This window comes from Berghia stephanieae, chromosome 6 (genome assembly GCF_034508935.2).
Source record: "Berghia stephanieae isolate SIO BIC M18660-M18661 chromosome 6, UCSD_Bste_1.3, whole genome shotgun sequence".
Taxonomy (NCBI): domain Eukaryota; kingdom Metazoa; phylum Mollusca; class Gastropoda; order Nudibranchia; family Aeolidiidae; genus Berghia; species Berghia stephanieae.
Genome location: NC_088365.1, coordinates 60666792 through 60686519, shown reverse-complemented (window position 1 = coordinate 60686519; position 19728 = coordinate 60666792). Strand labels below are relative to the sequence as shown.

The following is a 19728-nucleotide window of genomic DNA, read 5'->3' as shown; positions in this document are numbered from 1 at the left end:
AGTTGACAAGAATTATTTTAGTTTAGGTATTATTTCAGTATATTTTCCGATTTTTTTCTTTCTATTCTTTTTTCCTCTTTTATCTTTTTAGTTTCTATCGACGTGTACTTATTTGCAGGTCTGATAACTAAATTGATATTGGGGCCCATTGTTATAATGGAAATACTCTCACACTGATGCAAACTATTGTCTGTTACAACAATGCTAAATCAAGCCCATCATTGCGTTCGGGTATCAGACCTGCAAATGTGTGCACATTGGTTTCTATCATTTGAGCATATACAAGTTTCAAGCACTCAGTCACAGTGTTTATTCATTATTTTCATTTATCAATTGCAGCAACCTTTTACCCATGAATCCCTGCTGATCGACCGCAAAGAGTTACGCCTGTCCAAACGAGAGAAACGATTGGCCAAGGAGGGGTATGCCAGGGACAAGCGTATGAATGTGACCTACACCAGGCCATCCTATGCTGCCTACTACCCTCAGCACGGCGGCCTCCCCAATCGACTGCCTTTAAATAGTCGTTACAAGTGAGTTGTTATAATAATTATTATTTGATATAGGGCCAATATCCACAAATAGTGCTCAGAGGTGCTTTACAATAGTTTTTTTGTAATCACACAAGTTCATTCATTCGACTACAAAATCACCACAACAGTCACACACACATTTTGTTCGAAGTTGACATAGAATCACGTAACAAGTGAGTTGTTATTATTATAATTATTTTTAGGTGTAGCACCAGTATCCACAAATAGTGTTCAGAGATGCTTTACAATAGTCTTTTTGGTATAACACGTTCATTCGTTCGACTACAAAATCACCACAACAGTCAGACAGTTCACATAGAATCACGAAAAGCAGAATGAAAAAGATTTGTTTTTAAATGCCGTTTGAAGACTGGTAGACTTTCACATTGTCGAATCTTATGTGGTAAAGAATTCCATATGATTGGAGCCAAGTTGTTGGGATCTTAAGTGTGTAAATTCAGTATTGTGTTAGAAAGATTCATCTGAATTCAACCTAAAATTATCATCAGAGACAGGAAAAGATTGAATCCTAATTAAATCACTGCTTTTTAGTAATTTTGAAACATTTTTATAAAAATGAATGCAGATTGTGGTATTGATAAAGTGCTGTGACGTAGATGAAGGAGAGTTGTAACGACTTTGAGTTGTATAGACTTATGGTTAGAGAAAGAGAAGGATTTTATTAGTAGTAAGATAATGAGAACAGTACCATAACATTGGGATGTTTAGATTTAGGGTTAGAGAAGGATAAATAGTGAGATAAAGGAAAACAGTGCCGTGTTATTGAGATGTATAGATTTATGGTTAGAGAAAGAGAAGGATAAGTAGTTAGATAAAGGAAAACAGCGTCGTGTCATTGAGATGTATAGATTTATGGTTAGAGAAAGAGAAGGATAAGTAGTTAGATAAAGGAAAACAGTGCCGTGTCATTGAGATGTATAGATTTATGGTTAGAGAAAGAGAAGGATAAGTAGTTAGATAAAGGAAAACAGTGTCGTGTCATTGAGATGTATAGATTTATGGTTAGAGAAAGAGAAGGATAAGTAGTTAGATAAAGGAAAACAGTGTCGTGTCATTGAGATGTATAGATTCATGGTTAGAGAAAGAGAAGGATAAGTAGTTAGATAAAGGAAAACAGTGCCGTGTCATTGAGATGTATAGATTTATGGTTAGAGAAAGAGAAGGATAAGTAGTTAGATAAAGGAAAACAGTACCATATATTTGAGAGGTATAAATTTAAGATTAAGAGAAATATCTGAGTAAGACATCGTTAATTTCGCATTTAATTTTCTTTCTCTAGCTATGCTGCATTCAGGAGACCAATAGTAAGACCCATAGCCAGTGTGAGGCCCATCATCGCAGCCTCAGCACAGACTGGGGCTGAGAAAATCAAACAGTATGGAGGACAGCCTCTACGACCAGGAGTCACCATCCATCAAGTTATCACAACCACGGGTGAGCTGCGTGTTGTTGTTGGTGTCTTCTGTTGTTGCTGTTGTTCCTTGTTATTGTTAACTTCACAATTTTCATCGTAACATATCATTGTTTTAAATTATTAAACATCTAACACACAAATAATAAGTGTCATAGTCTAGATTTGTAATATAACAAGGTTGCCAATTTTCTGTATATTTATGGAATTCAGGATGTTATAAACCCCTCAGTATATTTTCTAATCACCTGCTAAACTGAAAGAGAAAAAAAAAGTAAGTACATAAAGTCTTTTTACTGGAGTCCAGCACTCAGAATTGGGTCGGTTTATTTGTTTGCGTAAAAATTCAGTTAATAATTTACCTCTTGAATTGGCAACTCTGATACAAATTTCCCTATCAACAACATTCCTTTGACATGTTGTCAAGATATGTTATGCCATACATGCCGAATCTTACGAATTTTTCGTAATTTTACGAATTTTAGACACATTTCATGGCCAAATACAAAATTTAATGGAAAATTACGAATTTTTAATTCTTAGTAACACTTAAATGATAATAAAAATAATAATAATAATAATAATAATAATAATAATAATAATAATGATAAAAAGAAGAAGGAGAAGAACAATTACTACTATTATTACTACTACTATAATAATGATAATAATAATGATAATATTGTCGTTGTTCTTTGATGAGATTTTATTACTTAACTTAATTTTTACTGTTTCCAAAAAAATAATTTTCAGAGATTGTCTTACCTGGCACCAACACGGGGACACAGGCCGGTGCAGCTACCAGCAATAGAATAGCAGCGGGCCAGAAGATCCTGGTGATCAAGACTCCCAAAGGCGTTTACATCCGTACCAACGACGGCAAGATGTTTGCCGTTCGATCCAAAACCCCAGGCATTGGAGGGTTGGATTCCACGGCATCGTCTGGCACTGCTATCACCACCACGACACTGTCGTCCACTGGAGGACAAGGTATGGTTGAGGAGTAAATAATGATTAATTTCTGGGTGGGGTTCCTGACCTCCCATAGTGGGCAGGGAGGTACTTACTGCGTCTTCTATCCCCCTTTATCTGTTTTCCATCTTGCTTTCTGTCTTGGTCTTGGAATGAGATTACTTGGTTTTGTCCTGGCCCTGGCCGGAGTCCTAGCTAGCTGGGAGGGAAACAGTTAAATGCATAGTTTTTGCTTTGGGAGATTATATTTTCTTCCTTGTAAATCATCTCTCTGTTATGCACTGTATGTTTTCTTTATGTTATATATGGTTTGTAAAACATCTGAGTGTATTCCTCTTAGTGGGGACCTGTGCTTGTGTCTGAATGAGACTTTTAGTCATCTCAAACTAAATACTTTGATAGTGTGCTCTTGGAATCTACACCTGTTTCTTATTTGAACCAATTCCCTTTGTCTTACCTTTTCTTGAGTGCTTTAATTGTAATTCTAGAACTTTTCACTATCTCATTTTCTTCCTTTTTACTGGCGCTGATATAACCTAAATGTGTTGCAAGTGCCGTAAAACCCTTAAAAACACAAACAGATGATTAATTTCTATGTTGTGTAAGAGGGGACGACGGTTTGGTGGGGTCTCTATTGTTGACTTCCCCTGGTTGGCGATGAGGTCACAGTTGCCTTGTCTTCTATCCCCCTATATTTCCTTCTCCAGGTCACTTTCTGTCTTTGTCCTGGGATGATATTACTTGGTTTTGTCCTAGCCCTGGTCAGAGTCCTTGGCTGGGAGGGTAACAGTCAAATATGTATTATTCGTTTTGAGAGATGATATTTTATTCATTGTAAATCATCTCTCTGTTTTGCTTTGAACATATTTTGTAAGCATTTAAATGTAATAATAATAATAATAATAATACACATTTATATAGCGCTCATTCTCGTGTAAAACACAAGCTCTGGGCACTTTACAATATAAATATCAATTTTAAGTGAAAAAATAAAAAAATAAAATAATAACAACAATAACAATTCATAGCCAAATCAAGGATTCATATAGAGTCAAGAAAAACAAATACAGTAAAAATGTGTCTTGAGATTCTTTTTAAAAGTAGGTAAAGACTTGCACTCCCTCAGACCACGTGGTAGTTCATTCCAAATCTTGGGGCCGAAACAAGCAAACGATCTATCACCAAATTTTGTTCTTGATCTTTTTTCCGAAATTTTCGTTTGGTCATTACATGATCTTAAAGTGTAATTTTCAAATTTACACATGACCACGTGATCTGTGAGATATGCCGGTGCTATACCAGCCAAACACTTATAAACAAGACACGCTGCTTTGTAATATGTGCGCTTTTCAATGGGCAACCAGTGGAGAGAGGCCAACAAAGGGGTTGCATGATCAAATTTTTTTTTTTTGCCAAAAACTAATCTTGCAGCACTGTTTTGCAGTAGTTGCAATTGTTTAATAGAAGCCTGAGGCAAGTTGACAAGCAGCGAGTTACAATAGTCTAGTTTCGAAAAAATGAGGGAAACAACCAATGTTTTACATGTTCCAATTGCAATATACTGACGGATCGAACTGATTTTCTTCAATTGAAAGTATAAAGATTTACAGAGAGCAGAAATGTGAGCTGACATTTTCATTTCTGAATCAAAATAGACACCCAAATTTTTCACAGTCTTTGAAACTTTGATCTTTTCACCCCCAATCAACACCTCAAGACCATCATTCACCTTCAACTGCCCTCTATTTCCCACAATCATCACTTCTGTTTTTGACTCATTCATTTTCAACTTGTTTGCATCCATCCACTCTTTCACATCCGTCACACATTCTTCCACACGTTTCACAATATTTTCGAGATTTTTAGTTTTATCAGTAGCATAAAGTTGCGTATCATCTGCATAGAGATGATAGCGCAGCCCATGACCAGTGATGACATTAGATAATGGAGAAGTATACAAAACAAAAAGAATTGGACCCAAAACAGAGCCTTGAGGAACACCAAAAGACAATGTATGTTGACGAGAAAGTTTATCTAAAATCATAACCTGTTGCTTTCTGCCATCTAAATAAGATTCAAACCACTGCAAGACAGTCCCAGACAAGCCAAAGGTTATATTAAGTCGTTTAATGAGAATACCGTGATCAATAGTATCAAACGCCGCCGAAAGGTCTAACAATGTCAGAAGAGAAACAGAACCTTTATCTAAAACATCAAGCAAATCACTCGCAACACAGCACAGAGCAGTTTCTGTGCTGTGGTAAGAACAATAAGCTGACTGAAATTTTTCCCATAGATTGTTTTCATGGAGATGTTGTGAAAGACGTCTGAGTACAACTTTTTCAAGGATTTTAGAAAGAAATGGCAGATTTGAGACGGGACGGTAGTTACTAAGGTCATTTACATTGAGATTTTGCTTTTTTATGAGAGGCTTTACAATTGCATGTTTATAGATATCTGGGACTTGTCCTGAGATAAGTGACTGATTTATAATATAAGTTATGCAAGGTAACAATTCAGGAAGACATAATTTCAAAATATTAGTTGGTAAAGGATCTAAATCACATGACTTCGAGGAAGATGAAAAAATTATTTTAGAAATTTCTTCTTCAGTTGTTTCTTTAAAACAAGAGAATCCCTGTGAACCCGAAAAAGGGTGGAAATTTATATCTTCATTTTGCACGAGGTCCAAATTGTTCCGAATTTTCGATATTTTTCCCGAAAAGAAATCTGAAAATGCATCCGGCTGCTTTTCTACCGGGATATTAGTGGGTAGACACATGCCCTTTTCTTCCCCTAAAAGTTCCTTTGAAACAGAGAAAAATTCCTTAGTGTCCCTCACTGATGACAGTTTTGTGTTATAATAGTTTCTTTTTGCTCTTTTGCAGGTGGTTTTATACTTATGCTTTTTTGCTATATATATCAGCCGGTCAATCTCAAGGCCCGATTTTCTCCACGATGCCTCTGCATTCCTTTTTTCCCTTTTGGCAGTTTTTTCACTCTGGTTAAACCACGGAGACGGTTTCCTGGAATTTATTATTCTAGTTGTCTTTGGCGCATGCCTGTCGATGACGTTGCGCAGTACCTCGTCTGTTTTCTGTGCTGATGGTATATCCATTCTTCCTAGTTCCTCTGACAGATTGTTTTTGAAGGAACTAATGTCTATTTTTTTGGTATCCCTAGACACTATCTTGACTTTCTTTGCTTTCTCTTTGATGCATTTGAGAGTTGCCAGAATCAGATTGTGGTCTGAAATTTCTTTTTTGATATTTTTAATTGATTCAACAAGCGAGGGTGTGTCAATGATGAACCAGTCCAAGATGTGCCCCAATCTTTGAGTTGGAGAGGTCACTAACTGAGTGAGGCCATGTTCATTCAGCATATTTTTTATAATTTTAACGAGACTATTCTGATCAACATCAAACTGAATATTAAAATCGCCGATATAAATTTTTCGCTTATTTGATGTAATCCTTTTGGTTGGATCCTGTGTTGAAGTTTTCTGTCTGGGACTCAAACTAAGAACATTTATAGTTTTCTCTTGAGAATATATTTCTGTTCCCTATCTGAGCCATTCCCCTTAGTCCTTCTCTTTCTTAAGTGCTGTCATTTGTAACTCTATAGAGTTTATTTACCATCCCATTTTCTTGCATTCTACTTGCGACCTTAGTAACAAACAGAAGCTGGGGACCATGGAATAGGAATACCAGTTACATGTTTAAAACGTGATCCAGCACAATTATTAAACGTTATTTGATGACTAGGCAAAATTGATGACATAATGGGCTGGACTGATTTTCTAGGAATGCTTAGAATTTTATGACCATGTGCAAGATTGAATCTCTATGCTTTAATGTTAAATATTTTTGTGTGTTTGTGTGTTTTTAATTGAAGTTTTTAATTCCAAGGGAAAAAAATTATTTCTTTCAAATGTCTGAACTGTGTGTTGTGTCAAATAACTGTTGGCCATCAATACTGACTTGAGCTATGATTGATCCTTGCCGGAGCTCCTTGGCTGGGAAGGGAAACAGTCGAATGTATAGTTATAGTTTTGGGAGATAATATTATTTTCCTTGTAAATCATCTCTCTGTTATGCATTGTATTATTAATGTTGAGTTTACATATTATATTATATGATTGGTAAACATTTGAGTGTATTCCTCTTAGTTGGGACCCGTGCTTGTGTCTGGATGAGACTTTTAGGTGATCTCAAACTAAGTACATTGGTGGTATGCTCTTGGAATCTACATCTGATCCCTATTTGTTCTCAGTTCCCCTTTGTCTTACTTTTTCTTGGGTGCTTTAATGGTAGTTCTAGAACTTTTTACTATCCCATTTTCTTCCTTTTTACTGGCGCTGATATAACCTAAGTGTGTTGCAAGCCCGTAAAACCCTTAAAAACAAAAACAAACATGAGCTATGATTGATTATCGTTAGTGAAATGGATGACATCGTTGTCAGTTGTGAATTGGTTCATAGGGTCAGCATTGAGGACATTTATGTGACAATAGCTAAACCCACTCAAGATGCATGCATTATTATATATCCAAATGTGATTTTAAAATACCATTATTTGGAAAATGAGTTGAAATGTTGCCTTGATCAAGGCAATTTCAGACCTGCCAACAGATGACTAAAAAGGGGATTTATTTTGTTAAAAATGATTGGATTTGGCATTGATTTCCAATGTTTTTTATTAAAGATTGACACTCCTAATTTATGATAAAGCATCATCCGTATCACATTTGACCAGTAAAATAATACTTTTATTCTTGTCTTATTATAAACTAGTCAAAAATCACTAGTTGCATTTAAAAAAAAAAAAGATTCAACCTCGTTGTCAGATTGGACTATTTCCAATGGGTAATTTGTATTGAAGAATTGAACGAATGTTAATTACCAGTTTGTAAGTTCAAGAAGTTGGAGTTTATCCTGGTTTCTATGGCATAAATCGGACAATAGCAATTGTTTGCTATCCTCTGGATAGGATGCTAGTCTATTGCAAAGTGCTTTTTGTCAGATAAAAGAGACCCATCTAACCATTCAGTCACTGCTGGGTGGACAGAGGGGTTAGAAAAAAATTTAGACTGCACCTAGGCTCTAAAACTGAGTAATTGGAACCCCATAAGAAATAGTAAAAAGGTAAACCAAATTCCTCTTACAGGACGAGGGGTAGGTTGGCAGGTCTGCGACTCATCTTTCATCTCACCTCTATAAGGACATTTTAACACGTCGTTTTAAACTAGATTTGAATTAATGTTTATTTTTTCAGTTATTCTATCATCGGGGATTAATGCAAGTTCCGTCGCAGCAGCAGCTGCTGGGGGCAAGAAGCCACCAATCATCATCGTCAGCAACAAGAAAGGTTTCCCCCGCACCATGGCTAGAGGTGGCAGTATTATCAGAACCCTGCCCTACGGAAGTGCTGATCTTCTTAGCTCCCTGAGAACTAATATTAGTCTCATCAAAGCTAAATCAGGTTTGTACTCAATGCAAAATCAAACGCCGCGCCAAAGACTTCAGAACATTCTCATTTTATCCCAGAACCATCAAAGATTGGAACAATTTACCACAGGAAGTTACATATGCATCCACTTTAGATTTATTTACAGAGCTTTTAGATCACTGCTGAATGTGCACCTTAATGTCTGTTATTGTTCATGTCAAAATCTTCATGAGTGAGGGTGGACGTTAAAGGAAGATTCAGAGGGTGGGGGGAAAACAGGTCCTTGCTCTTAAAGCCCATAGGAAAATCGTCACATTCGTTACAATGCAGCCAACATTTTTCTCATTCTATTTGCTTTTGTACATCACAATATTTGAACAAAAATGTTTGCTATAGTTAAAGTATATTAACACTGTGTTGAAGAGCAAAAGAAAATATGTATAGCAAGAACTAACAGATTTTGTGTTTGAGTGATATAAATCTATTTTTGTATTTGCTGAGTGTGAAGTTTTGGGGAAAAATCCGGAAAATGACCGGTAAGGAGAGAGTTAGACTAGTAAATTCTTATTCCACTGGTTTACCATTTGTTACCAACCTTACCTTAATCGTAAACTCAGCACTAGGAGGTGCATAAGGCCTGGACATTTTCCTTCCAGTTCATCCAGTCTTTGGCTTCAGTCCTGGCCTTCTTTCTGCCAGAAGTGCCGTACAATTTCATTTCTCTCCTTTTCCACAATCATGTGCCATTTTGTTTTGGGCCAATTGTTGCCAAACAGAGTGTATATTTAATTTATGAAGCTTTGTTGTCCTGTTCTATGACACTGACCAGGTCATTAGTCATGAGTCCAATTACTGGTGGTGCAAAGGTGAGTCCTTAGAGAAGACTTTTAGCTCACCATGTTACTGTGTTCAGGTTTAAATAAAATATCTGGCAATGACAGCTTTGATTATGTGGGGAAAAAATGTTAAGTCATTTTGTCAAGTGTTGCTGTTGGCTTGGAACCACTTGGAAATCGCTTTAAAGACATTTAATGGATATTTGGGCAATGTCAAAGCTAGAATTTTAATGTTTTGGGAAAGTGGATGATAATATATTTCTGTATTTTTTATATTGTCCCTTTCATCATTTACTAATACAAGACTTATCCAGAGCTGCCAACCTACCGCAAAAAATGCGGAATTGTACGCATTTTCAGCGATTGTACGCTTGTACGCATTTCCCCCAAGATTGTACCCATTTTCAGTGTAGGGAGTCACTTCAGTTTTCTTTAGTATTATTACTAGCCTATTGAGAAACCTTGGTGACCAAGTGGATATTCATATATTTTTTAACCAATTATGATCTTCATGCTGGGAGGTAGAATTCTGAAAGGATTGGATTATAGTCTTTTGAACATTATTGTTGCTGCAATTGAGTTTGTGCGGTGTGACTTTATGTAAGTATACCTTCCTCTTACTTTCACAATGGTTAGTTTCCGTCGATTTCAGGATTGTACCCAATTTTATGAAATCTCCCCTATTTTGAGGTCCCATTGTACACTTTCTCATCAGATGGGGTTGGCAGCTCTGCTTATCTAGCACAATAAGAATTACCAACAGATTTAGATTTATGAGGGAATTTTTTCCAATTCACCAGCTTTGGGAGTAAATGTAGCATGGTAAAGAACATTGAGCACTGGGTTAATCTGATGGAAAAGTACCACTTCACTAAGATGTGCATACAAAGTATTATTGCTGTTCTTGTCGTTGTTTTTATTATAATTGTCAAGAGTTTTAATTTTTTTTTCTGTTTCCTTCTTTCTTTTTTTTAAAGCTGTGGGCAGTGATTCAACTAGCACTACCAGCTCTACAACAATGAAACCATCGGCCACTGTAAAAATAGGATCCACTTTAGCCGAGCTAATGGCGGACAATCCAGATAATAATTCTACGAAAGACGACAGCAACAAAGATGGCTCTGAGAAGGGAGATGGAAACCAAGAGAAGAAAACCATGAGTGACGGTTCTACCCAATCTACCACTGCCCAACCTAAAATGCCCGTCATTGTACTGCCCTCTCTAGGAGTTCGCACACCGCGTCCTCCATCAAAACAGCCGACGCAGAGTAGCACACACGCTGTTCAATCTGGTAGCACAGTGGTTATTATGCCAACAAAACCAGTCGTCTCGATGGGAACCAGGCGACCTCCCAAAAACACAAAGAAAAAACCGATTAAGCCTGCCAACAGCAACGATAAATCTGAATATGATTTCAATTCAAACACGGACGATAACATCAGTGGTGATGCCAGCAGGAAGAAGGGAATGTTCAGTCTTCTCAACCCGAATTCAAATAATAGTAATAATAATAACAATAATAATTCCAACACTGTCTCTGTGGGGACTGGTGGTAATTCTGGTGGTGGTGGTCGCAGTAATAATGGCAACAGCAGCAGTATGAACATGACCAGCACGGGTGTCCAGATGAACGAAGGGAACAAGCAGGGCAATGACAATTCTATGGGTAAGCAGATTCTATATTGTTTCTACAGTCATGACTCCCGTCTTATGATGAGATTTTCTGGTATGACCTTTCCACTTTGTAAAGTCACATGATAACAGACTTGCCAAATCCCACAAATTTTAGACCTCATCTAGGAATTTATGACATCGTCACTTTTACAACGAATTTTTAGGTTACAGTGATTAATATATTTTAATAGATAATAATAATCAATGAATTATTCAGTTTAACCAAAAACAAAAATGTCTGAGCCACCTTAGAAAAGAGTAAAGTCATGTACTGTGCTGCTATGTGGTCCAGTGGTATGACACTCGCTTTCAGATCGGAAGGTCCTGGGTTCGAGCTACACTCTGCACATAGTTGAGTCCTTGGAAAAGACTCTTTACTCACATTCTCTCACCAACTCAGGTGTGGCTGTTTACAGCGTTGTCTCTGTCTGAAAAAAATTGTAACATTGTCTAATAGGCGTCATGTCCTGTCCTAAATGTTAAATGTTGATGTTGACCAGGGACCCCTTGTAAAGCGTATTGAACACATTTAGTGGATATTGCACTTCCTTTTATTTGGCGCTGATATGACCTAAATATGTCGCAAACGTGTAAAACCCTTAAAAATAAAAAACGCATATAAATATCTTGTTTTGTAATGAGACTACATTTTCTTTTACCCAGGCTGTATCTGGTGTATGTTGCTTGGTTTATCTCTCTACAGTATTCTTATACTGGCTTTGTTTTAATTAAATTTGTACATTTTGAAACCATTTGACAGTATCCAATATTGTTTGGATCATGTGTGAATTGAATTTCTCTGTGACTTTTTGGGATCCAAAGATCGGTCTGAACTGTAGACAAATGAATGATTGATTATCTTGAACTTTTTTTTCTATTTGAATTTTGAAACTGTACCTATTGTCACTGTCTTACTTTCTCATGGTTGCTTCTTAAGTTGAAATGCTATCATTTGACTATCCCATCAACTACTTTTTACTTGTGCTGGGTTAAAAATCTCTCGAGTAACATAAAATCCATGAAAACGAAAAACAAACCAACCTTTTTTTAATACAGGATTTTAATTTACTTAAAGAGTAAGAGGATTTTTTTAAAATGTTTTTTTCTTTGAGAGTGAATTGAAGCGGACCCTCATTGTATATCTTTCTACTTCACACTTTATCTCTTTATTATTTTTCGCTCTTTTCTTACAGTTGGATCTTCAATGCAATCTCAGAACCCTGGTCTGATGGGACAACCCGGAGGACCTACTGTTCAAAACCAATCTCAGAGTCAACAACAACAACCACCGCTATCCACATCAACATCATCTTCATCATCATCGTCATCAGCTGCAGCAATGCCGTCAAATGAAGGCTTCCCAGATCTGAACAGAATGTGGCAAGCAAACTTTGGCTCTGCACCTCAGCAGCAGCAGCATCAACAGCAGCAGCTTCTTCCACCATCACAACAACAACAACAACAGCCGCCAGTGGGTGGCGGTGCTGCCCATCTTCCACCGTCCAATCTGATGAGTCACGGAGGCGCTATGGGTATGGGAAACATGGGAATGATGACACCGTCAGGATATCCAAGCGGCAACAACAACAACAACAATCCAGGAATGTACGGCAACCAAAATCAGCAACAGCCATCTGGAATGGTCCCTATGCCAGGGGATAGCAATGTCAATAGCCAAAGTGGTGGTACAGCTAGTCAGAATTCGGCTATGCAGTCAACTATGAATAACAACAGCATTAATAATAATTCTATGAACCCAAATAATAACATGAACTTTCCAGGTGGTTTCAATAGTAATAACCAAGGATTTAATAATTCTAACAACAATAACAGTAACAGTGGCAATAATAACAGTACTACCAGTAATAACAGTATTCCTCCTAACAACTTCCAACAGCCCAACAATATGTTTGGTGGTGCAATGGGCGGAGCTATGATGCAACCAATGGGAGGGCATTCTCAATCATATAATATGGCCATGATGCCCAACTTTATGCCATCGTTTAATCATGGCATGGGCCCAACTCCTCAAATGGCTCCTCCCCCTAACAACAACAGCAACCAATCACAACAATCACAGCCTACAAATAGCAACAATCCGATGATGTTTGGTGGACCACAATCCAACACCACAGCCGGACCTTTTGATCCACAACAGCAGCAGCAGCAACAGCAATATGGTATAAACAACCAGCAACCACAAAACATCTCTAACCCGAATAATCAACAATTTGGTAGTAACAACATGGGACCTCAAATGAATAACCCTAATTTCCAGCAGACCGGAGCGTCAACCAACCAGCAATCTCCATTTGGCTTCCAGCCTGCTACAGCTAGTTATGGAGGTGGTCTAGGACCTCAACCCTCACAATTTATGTCTCATAGTCAACAACAACCACAACAGCAGTCAATTATAGGAGGATCAGGGGATCAACAAACATTTTCCTCCTCCCTGCCATCAATGTCCTCCAATTCTAATTTTGTAAATCAACAAAACAACAATAATAACAATAATCAAAACTCATTGAACACACAGTATAACAACCCGTCACAACACACTGGATTTGGCATTGATCAGCTGACCAATACCAACACCAACCCTAGTCATTATCCACCAAATCAACAACCACAACCATTCATACAACAAACTAACCCCCATCAACAACAACAACAACAAACACCATCTAGACCATCATCCACTTCCAATTCAACACCGTCCAACACACCAACTTTGTCTGTTCCAACATATCATGACAATAACAGTCGGCCATCGTCAACGGCAACCCCAGACTCCTCCAAACGAGACAACAGTCCTTACTCCTTAACAGTACTCGGTGGATCAGACTCGTCTAAAGTTGTCACCACTGAATCATCACAAACTACCTCAAAATCAAAAAGAAACAAAAGTTCCTCTTCCAAATCCAAAAATAGCAACAATTCCACATCATTGTCTTCATCATCATCATCATCAGGAGCCAACTTGGACAAAAATATTAAAAACTCTAAGAATAACAACTCGGCCACTTCTCTTACCATTCCTAATTTCTCATCCTCTAGTCCTCCCACCAATAGTAACAATTCCTCAGTATTGTCTATGGATAGCAGTAAATCTCAATTCGATTCAAATATGGTCAACAACCCTTCATCTGCCACAAGCAACAATAGTCTCAACATTCCTTCCCTACCAGCATTTCGACCATTCAGCTCTAGTCCAAAGGGTGATGACCCATTATCATTATCAGCCACAAGTTCATCGATGTCCTCATCTCAGTCTCTACCACAGCCATCCCAACCATTCTCCAACGATTCCATCATAGGTAGCGGAAGTGCTTTCAGAGCTCACCCAGGCTCTGTGTCAGCCTCTTCTATTTCTTCCGCCACCCCGGCATCCTCCGCGTCATTTGCGAACCCTCAACTATTCCGACTGAACGGTGCGGGTGGGATCGGTGTTGGCATTGGGCCCACCCCACCATCTCTTAATTACAATACCGGGATGAGTGCATTCTCTAGTCCTGCAGGCGGTGGCCTCGGAGGTGCCGCTGCGGCTGCTGCAGCTGTTGCATATGGCGCTGCCGCCACACACAATGCATTCGGAGCGTACGGCTCCACTTATGCAAATCCTGGAGCTCTGCCATTCTCCACTTCCCCTATGATGTCACCCCAGGCTGCCATGATGGGGTACCCCCAGCCGAGTCTAGGATACCCCAGCATGTCTTCTTTAATGATGGGGGCTCCAACTCCAGCGGCCCCGTCGGCCATGGGAGGAGCTATGTGGCCGATGATGCCTCCGTCCATGATGGGTGGGGCCTATGGCTACCCTCCAGCACCCCCTCCTCCCCATGCTTCTGGTATGGGCTTCTCTACCCACGGGCTGGACGGTCAGGGCTTTGGAAGTTAGTGACCTGGAGGATTCAATACAATCTCATGTAAGATAGATTGATAATGAATATATGCATACTGATCAAACAAATATTAAATTCTGTTGGATTTTAACTACTGGACAATCATCTATTTTTAATATACTGCGTCATTTAGTTTGTGTTTAATTCAATGCTGCTTTTTACAATGAAAATTGAAAAGACTTCGAGAGTGAGTATCAAACTTGAAATACTTAACATAAATTAATGAATGAGGTGAGAGTCAAATCAGATTAAACCATTGCTGCTGTGAATTTACTTATTATCTCTAATTTCTATTGGAAACAGTTGTATATAGTCATTATAATTTTTTTTTTTTTGGTCATTATAATAGGTTGACTGCAATCATTTTCTTCCAACACGTGGTTTATTTCTCATCTTGTGATTATATTTCGTTCTTCAACTCCAAGACTTAGACGACAAGTTTGGGGTCTCATCTCAATCTATCGATACATGCGATGACGTTAATAATACAAAGCCACTAGAAGCTGTGAACTGTAAAAAGTAATGTTCAAAAATGAATAACAACTTCAAAGAAATTAACAAAATACCAAACATGGATGGTTTTGGGCTAAAAAAAACCCTTCTTCAGTTAATAATATAATCAGTGAAGGTTTGTACTGTTTATTTGTTGGTTTTTATTGTTTGTTTTTTTTTAAAGCTGTATATTCATTTTTGTGCAATACTTTTGACTATAGAATGATGCTAACGTTTTCTAGCCAAATTTTTCTTTTTTCATTGTTTTATATCAATCTACTACAGAAATAAGTTTGATTAGTTTTTTAACAAATACCAGGTTATTATCATACTGCAAAATGATTGTAATCAATTTAACCTCTAGAGAAATAGCTACTTAAATATACTACTATGTAACCCACTGTCTCGATTTTATGTAGGGATTAGATATTATACCTCGAACAGCGAGTGTATAGAAATAGAAATGAAATAATGAGAAATAGAAACTTGAAATTGAAATGTTTTGCAATTCAAGAAATTGTATTTTATCCTCCTCCTCTATTATAACGAATAGAAAAGAAAAAAAATTAATTGAGAGTGAAAGCCATTGAATTCGCTTTTTTCATCTTTTTTAAATTTATTTTTTTAACTTTATTTTTGTTTGAGCTGTTTTAATTCACACTGTCTTTTCTGTTGGTTATAATAATATAATGATTACCAAGAATTAAACAAGGGAATTAAAACGGCAATAACTGAACTGGCCTCAATATCAGTTATGCCGGATGGGTCTTAAACATTGAAATCGTACCATTAAACCCCACATATGAAATATTATATTATTTTATTATCATCATCATCATCATCATCATCATCATTATTTTTAAAAAAATCTTTTGTTTCCTAAAGTTAAAATACTTGGTGCTGACTGATTCACAAAGCATTGCAAAACACTTATCTATCTCCTTGCTGATTATGAATGGTGCTTTTTCCCCCCTCTCCTCTTCCCAAACTACTGGTTCTTTTAGGGCATGAAAATAGAGATATATTATATCCTCTTATTTATTTTCTAGACTGTAGGGAGAAAATACACGTCAATTTCATTTTTGAAAAAAAAATATTTCTGGTACTAATATTTAATTACTTAAAATTGAAACAAATGACATATCATCATTTCTATTCACCACAACACTCTCGACCACATTGTCTGATATTTTTCAAAGTACTTAAATGTTATTTTTTGATTGTAATTCCCCAAGATTCATTTATTACCGTATTGATTAATTATATATCTCCGCTTTTTCTCATCATGTGATGATCTTGATAATTCACACGCTCTTATTCTTTGTTTTTCTGTATAGATTTGAATTGTTGATTGATGTTGTGAAGGGTAAAATAATACAGAAGAAGAAAAACCCATTTTATTATAATTATAATTATTATTATTCAAAAGAAAATCTCATATGCTCATGACCAAAGCTACAACCATTTCCAAAACATGATGACTTGACCAATTTATGATTATTTTTTAAAACTGTTATGATAATGTTATAATATGTCAAATTGGTGTTGTCATTGCATGATATATTTGGTGTTGTTATCGTGTTGTTGTTACGTTTTATATCAAATCTTGTCAAAAATGTAATTATTTTATGTATAAATACCATATTATAATCGATAACTTACAAGTCTAATCAACCATTTCAGGTGCCGATCTGACCTTAAAAGTATTTGTCATATAAGCTCCGTCAAATCTTAAATCATTATCAATTTGAAACCCATTGCCAGATAAGCATGCTCTCTACTCCTTCACTAACTTTATTTTTTCTTGCCAGGGGGATTTGATTGGATCCGAGTTGGATGTTTTTTTTTTTTTTTGATTATGAATAGTCTTGTGTAGGAGTAGGAGTTTGCAGCCTGGATCCGTTTTGCTCTTTTTCTTTCTTGAATGCCCACTCTACCTTACTTTTCCTGTTTATTAATGACTGATGAGTGATGCAGGTATTGATAAATAGACTAACTTTCTCGTAAATATGATTATCTAATGTGTCTGTTTCATATTTCTTTTAAGTTATGTCTTCAAAAGCACTTTTGTGGCCTAAGAGTGTCAGTATCCATGCCAAGCTCCATAAAAAATACAAAACATATTATAATGCCCGGAAAATGTTTACGTTTCCTTATTAATTATGACGACCTAAAGGTTACACATTGCCAAGATTGACATGAACAGTTTGTTCCTTGACAAATTTAAGCGCTTACAGTAAAATGCAGTCTATCTAACTTTGATTCAACTCGTGTCCTGTGGCTTTTGAATTGAGGATTGCATATTATGAAGTGAGAAATGACAGAAATTATCTACTACTGAATGAATGAATGAATGAATGAGCTTATTATTATTTGTGCAGTGGGCGAATGTTGAACAACTTACATAATCTTCTTAGCTTTTATTATCGTCAATCATTATGAGCTGATGTGATGAAAGTGAAAGCATTGCAAAGGTCGCCAACTCCTATTTATATTATTTCTGACAAACAACAAAATATAATACTAAGAAATGCCAAGCTTTGAAAGTGGTTGAGCTAGGATTTAGATTGGGTGTCATATTGTTGGAAAATGAAGATAAAGTGATGGCATGTCAGTTTTATTGACACATTCCCAATGATACACCGACTGCTTTCCGCCATTTCTTCTTCTTCTTCTTCTTCTTCTTCTTCTTCTTCTTCTTCTTCTTCTTCTTCTTCTTCTTCTTCTTCTTCTTCTTCTTCTTCTTCTACTTCTTCTTCTTCTTCTTCTTCTTCTTCTTCTTCTTCTTCTTCTTCTTCTTCTTCTTCTTCTTCTTCTTCTTCTTCTTCCTTATTATGTAGAGAAACTTCAAGTTTAAGGACCCATCTCCCTTGGCTCTTCGCACCAGTCTTTCCATTTTTGGACGAGGTGTCAACATAATTTTAAAAACTAGTGGGATCCTTTGCTCTTGTCTGGATGAGACCTTAAGGTGATCTCAAACTATGAACATGTGGCAAGCTCTTGGAATCTTCATCTGTTTCCCTATTTGAACCAGTCCCCTTTGTTATTGTCTTACTTTTTCTAGCGTGCTGTTACTTTTATTTGTAAATCTAGAATTTGTTGACTATCCCATTCTCTTCCCTTTTGCTGACGCTGATATGACCTAAAAGTGTCCCACGGTAAAGCCCTAAAATAACAAAAACGAACAAAATATAGTTACCCTAAAAAAAAAAACCGAACAAAAAATAGTTATTGCTATATCACCACTACTTCTATATAGTTCTACAAAATAATGATATTGATAGATTTATTATTAATTTTAATATATTATCTTTTCATGGCATAAGACAGAGATTCCAATTTTTTTCCCCACAAACTCATTATAAAACACAATTATTTCGCCATTTTCCGTTAAGTATTTGTTCCTCTACCACCAAGATATTTGTAATAATCAATGTCCTGTTAAGTGTAATGAATACAACAATGTGCATATCTCGATGTAAATAAATCCATTGCCAGATTATAAAAAAAATTGATTGATGATATTATTATTATTATTAAATATATATGTATTATATAGATGGAGGTATCAATCTTTTGGAGCAAACCACAATTGGCAAAGATTGTAGCTTGTTGCACTGTTGTTAAATTTAAAATTTGGATTACATTTCTATATAATATATATAACAATATGCGTTCTGTGAACAGCGATAACAAGCACAGTCGCTGTTGATGTTTTATAAATTATGTTATTCACCAATTCAAAAAGGTATTATTTCTGGGTGGGGTTCCCGACCTCCCATAGTGGGCAGGGAGGTACTTGCTGTGTCTTCTATACCCCTTTAGCTGTTGTCCAATTGCTTTCTGTCTTTGTCTTGGAATGAGATTACTTAGTTTTGTCCTAACCCTGGCTGGAGGGAAACATGTATAGTTATAGTTTTGAGAGATGTTATTTTTTCCCTTGTAAATCATCTCTCTGTTATGTACTGTTATTTTTAACATATATGATTTGTAAACATTTGAGAGTATTCCTCTTACTGGAATCTTGTGCTGGTGTCTGGGTGAGACTAAGTACGTACACTGATACTACATCTGTTCCCTATTTGAACCATTTCCCCCTTCGTCTTACTTTTTCCACAAGTCCTTTTAATTGTACATCTAGAATGTTCTTACTATCCATTTTCTTCCTTTTTACCGGCGCTGATATGACCTGAATGTGTTGCAAGCACCGTAAAACCCTTGGAAACAAAACAAACAAACAAGCAAGGTATTATGTTTGGGCGATTGAGAGGATTAAAATATTACTTTTGAAGTCAAAAGACATGACATTTTAAATTTTTGGTAACTTTGGTATGTCTTATATATTATGGAGACCGTGCATCATTCCTTCTCAAGTTACAAAATCTATCGTCGTTGATGTTTTTTCGCATACTGTGGGAATCTGCAATTTTTTATAATCT

General features: G+C 36.6%; 1 protein-coding gene across 1 annotated transcript in view; it reads left to right on the top strand.

The window, feature by feature from the left end:
* LOC144975370 (uncharacterized) overlaps positions 1 to 18512 on the top strand; it is a 49133-nt gene extending 30621 nt beyond the window's left edge. Inside the window, exons 19-24 of the mRNA XM_078919375.1 lie at positions 340 to 533; positions 1834 to 1988; positions 2719 to 2955; positions 8211 to 8417; positions 10198 to 10887; positions 12089 to 18512. Coding sequence (XP_078775501.1) covers positions 340 to 533; positions 1834 to 1988; positions 2719 to 2955; positions 8211 to 8417; positions 10198 to 10887; positions 12089 to 14793 — 4188 coding nt within the window. The 3' untranslated portion in view covers positions 14794 to 18512. The remainder of the gene's footprint in view (positions 1 to 339; positions 534 to 1833; positions 1989 to 2718; positions 2956 to 8210; positions 8418 to 10197; positions 10888 to 12088) is intronic.
* Positions 18513 to 19728: the final 1216 nt, after the last annotated feature.